This window comes from Gekko japonicus, unplaced genomic scaffold, assembly GCF_001447785.1.
Source record: "Gekko japonicus isolate JY-2015 unplaced genomic scaffold, Gekko_japonicus_V1.1 scaffold2685, whole genome shotgun sequence".
Lineage (NCBI taxonomy): Eukaryota > Metazoa > Chordata > Lepidosauria > Squamata > Gekkonidae > Gekko > Gekko japonicus.
The window spans coordinates 100552-104944 of NW_015169867.1; the positions used below are offsets into that span (position 1 = coordinate 100552).

A 4393-nucleotide genomic window follows, 5' to 3' on the forward strand; every position below is an offset into this window, starting at 1 on the left:
AGTCGCCACTCCACCACCACCATCTGTGGTTTCGGTTGACTCTGGTCCTGGGGAGGGTTTGCGTCATATCATCGCACCAAGCTGAAGATCACCTATGCTGATGATAATTGTTAGCACGCCATCTGAATCATTTAGAGATTACCATCAAAAGTGTACCATCACTAGCACTTTAATTGTTAATCCTTGGATTGTTTTTAATGCTTAATGCTGTTTAGATTTTGTACATGGTTTTTATGGAACAGGGTACCAACGCTGTAAGCCGCCCTGAGCCGCTCGCGGGGAGGGCAGGATATAAATCAAAATAATAAATAATAAAAGTCCATGTAGTCGGTGTGACTTGATAGGAGGAGTCCACATAGTCATGACGTCAGCTTCTTACACTTTGAACCTTGCTGTCTGTTGAAATTGCTGAAATCAGGTTCCACTTAACACAGGCCGGCAAACCGAAGAAGTCGAAGGAAAAGCATCTTCCAAGTATCTAGAATGGGCGTCTTTTGCAAAGGCTGTTTGGAAAACGTTATGACTATGTGGACCAATGTTCCCTCTAAGCTGTGGAGTCTTGTGAGCAAAAATTCTACATTGTGAGCCCCTGGCATTAAAGTTGTGAGCAAACAATTTGGCTGCTGCAGACATCAGTTTGCTCTGGAGCCCCATTCTTCCTGAGCTAAGACAGAAATGTGTGAGCCGGAGGCTAAAAAACTGTGAGCCGGCTCACACTAACTCAGCTTAGAGGGAACACTGATGTGGACTCCTGCTATCGAGTGACACCGACTACATGGACTTTTATGCCTTCAAAGGAGGAAATCTTGCGTCTTATGCCTTATTATAGTTACCGTATGCACTCATGTTCTTGTTGTGACACCGCCAACTTTATAATTGTTTAATATATGATTTTGGCAATCTCTGATGGTGTTTTCTACTAGTGGAATTTGTATATTTGGGACTCCCGTGACACTAGTCTTTCCCGCCTTGTTGTTTGGTGTGCACATGGCACACGGCCTCAGAGACAATGAAATGGAAATCGCCAGTTCGTACATATAGGTTGGTGCTCTACCTGTATGGACTGCTCTGCCTATATGGATGGACTGGTGATTTCCATTTCATTGTATGTCTATGTATCGGCTGGTAGGTATATGTACGAACTGGTGATTTCCATTTCACTGTATCTGAGGAAGTGTACTGCCGGCACACCGAAGCTGACACCCTAGGTAAAACTTTGTGGTTCTTAAAGGTGCCACCGGACTCAAACTTTGCTTGGCTGCTTTAGAGCAACGTGGCCGCCCTCCTGGACGTGTGCTTCTCTCTTGCCATTTCAACCTCTGCACGGCCCAGTTGGGGGCCGATGGCCAAGAGCCCCCCTTGCTCCAGGGCAGCTCGATCAGCTTCCAGGTCCTGCAGCACCACAGTGCGCTGGAGGCATTGGGCACACTCCCTGCCCACCTGTTCCTTTGGCTTTGGGGGGCCAGGCAAGGGGAGAAGGACTCTCCAACTCCCTCTGTCCTCCGCTTGCAAAGGGAGGGGTCCCCGCATCCTCGCATTCACAGCCGGCTCTTCTTTCCCCCCGCAGATGATCAAGACGCGCAGCTCTCGCATCCCGGCCCTGGCAGAGTTTGTCCGGTGAGTCCTAGTCGTGTGGGGTGAGGCAGAAGCAGAGGGGCTGCCCCCCTCTGGGGTGTGGATGGGACAGTGGGCAGGGGTGTGTGGGGTGAGGTATTTGTGAATTTCCTGCATTGTGCAGGGGCTTGGACTAGATGACCCTGGAAGTCACCAAACAGAGAATCCTTGAGCATTTAGAAAGGATGGCTGTGATTACAAAGTGCCAAGTCATGTCAGACTAACCTGATCTCTTTTTTTGAGGAAGTTACTACCTTGCTGGATCAGGGGAATGCTGTAGATATAGTTTATTTTGATTTCAGCAAGGCTTTTGATAAGGTTCCACATAACACTCTTGTTGACAAATTGGTAAAATGTGGTTTGGATCCTATGACTGTTAGGGGGATCTGTAACCGGTTGACAGATCTCACCCAAAGAGTGCTTTGCGAATGGTTCCTCATCCTCTTGGAGAGGAGTGACCAGTGGAGTGCCTCAAGGATCTGTCCTGGGAGGACCTGTTTTGTTCAACATCTTTATCAATGATTTGGATGAAGGGATAGGGGAAATGCTGATTAAATTTGCGGATGATACTAATTTGGGAGGGGTAGCAGATAGTCAGGATACAGGATGATCTTGACAGGCTGGAAAACTGGGCTAAAACCCCAAAAAATAATATGAATTTCAGTGGGGATAAATGTCAAGTTCTGCATTTAGGTAGGAAAAATCCAATGCATCATTATAGGATGGGGGAGACTTGTCTTGGCAGTAGTATGTGCGAAAAGGATCTAGGGGTCTTAGTAGTCCGTACACTGAACATGAGTCAGCAGTGTGATGCGGTAGCTAAAAGCGTAAGTGCAATTTGGGGCTGTATCAACAGAAGTAAAGCGTCCAGATCACTCTGCTCTGGTTAGACCTCACCTAGAGTATTGTGTTCAGTTTTGGGCACCACAATTTAAGAACGATATAGAAAATCCAGAATGTGTCCAGAGGAGGGCAACGAAGACGGTGAGGCGTCCGGAAAAAGGCAAATACGATTTTGGGCTATATCAGAAGAAGTAAAGCGTCCAGATCACTCTGCTCTGGTTAGACCTCACCTAGAGTATTGTGTTCAGTTTTGGGCACCACAATTTAAGAACGATATAGAAAATCCAGAATGTGTCCAGAGGAGGGCAACGAAGACGGTGAGGCGTCCGGAGACCGTCCCATGAGGAAAGGTGGAAGGAGCCAGGTATGTTTAGCCTGGAGAGGAGGCGACTGAGAGGTGATATGATCACCATCTTCAAGTACCTGAAGGGCTGTCATCTAGAGGATGGGGCGGAGTTGTTTTCTGTTGCCCCAGAAGGTCGGACCAGAACCAGTGGGTTTGAAATTAAATCAGAAGGGTGTTTGGCTAAACATAACATTAGGAAGAACGTCCTGACAGTTAGAGCAGTTCCTCAGTGGAACAGGCTTCCTCGGGAGGTGGTGGGCTCTCCTTTTCTGGAGGTTTTCAAACACAGGCTGGATGGCTTAGTGCTTAGTTCTCGTGGCCCTTTCCCACACGCCCAGGGAAACGCTGATGGCCACTTTGCGGTCAGGAAGCAATTTTTCTCCAGGCCGGTTTGGCTGGAGATCCTGGAGGGTTTTTGTCATCTTCTGGGCATGGAGCAGGGGTCACTGGGGATGTGTGTGTGTGTGGGGGGGAGGCTTCTGGGTTTGACTAGATGACCCTGGAGGGACCCTTCCCGCTCTGGGATTCTAAGGCCCCCTAACCCACGTGGCTCCATCTCTGCTTCCAGGTCGGTGCACCCCTATGAAGTGGCTGAGGTGATTGCAGTACCGATCCAGCAAGGGAACCCCCCTTACATGCAGTGGGTCAAGGACACGGTGCCGGAGTAGGACCCACCCAAAGGCCTCGGCCAAGAAGTGGGAAATCCCCCCCCCCCCCCCCCCCCGAGGGAGACGCAATAAAATCTGCCTCAGCCCCAAGGAGGAGATTGTGAATATCACCGTTTCTCTTGTGTGTGTATCCCCCCCCCTTTGGGTGAGGGGCAGTTTGGGCCTGGCCCTCTGGGGGTCTTGGAGTCTCCCTGCGGAAAACTGCCCCCACCCCTGCTCCCGTCAGCTGCTGAACGTCTTTGAGGGGCAGACACTGGCTTTGTGGACGTGGTGGTGGTGGGGCTCTGGGGGCCACATGCCCTGCAAAACTGCAGGTCGCCTTTCTCTTCCTCCCCCCCCCCCACCATGCCCCCAGCAGCAGAGGTTATTTGCATATACAGCCTCATTGGCCTTTGCCTCGGAACACAGAGGTCATTTGCATATGCAACTTGATTGGCTTTTGCCTCTAACATTCTAAACAGTTTGCCCTTCTGAGGTAAAATGTGTCCAATCTCCAGGTGAGGGCTGGAGATCACTCAGAATTACAACTACTTTCCAGATAACAGAGATCAGTTCCCCTGGAGAAAATGGTGGGCTAAGTATCCTTATATGCTGCTGAGGTGGCCCCCATGACGGCCAATGTGACGTAGCAGTCAGGGCTTCAGAGCATGGGAGAGGCTGCAGGTGTGTGGCGGGTGGAAAGCTGAAGAGTGAGGGGGAAATAAAGGTAGGTTGACGATTGGCTGGGCAGGAGATAGGGTTGCCAACTCCAGGTGGTAAATTCCTGGAGATGTGAGGGATGGAGCCTGGAGAGGGTGAGGTTTCAGGAGGCATGGGACCTCAGACAGGTACAAAGCCATAGACTCCACCCTCCAAACCAACTATTCCCTTCTGGGGAACCATAGTTGCCAATCTCCAGGTGAGGACTGGAGATCACTCAAAA

General features: G+C 50.1%; 1 protein-coding gene across 1 annotated transcript in view; it reads right to left on the reverse strand.

Annotated features, from left to right (window-relative positions):
* Positions 1 to 3693: 3693 nt before the first annotated feature.
* PHF1 (PHD finger protein 1) overlaps positions 3694 to 4393 on the reverse strand; it is an 11615-nt gene continuing 10915 nt past the window's right edge. Inside the window, exon 12 of the mRNA XM_015417428.1 lies at positions 3694 to 3708. Within this exon, the coding sequence (XP_015272914.1) occupies positions 3694 to 3708 (15 nt within the window). The remainder of the gene's footprint in view (positions 3709 to 4393) is intronic.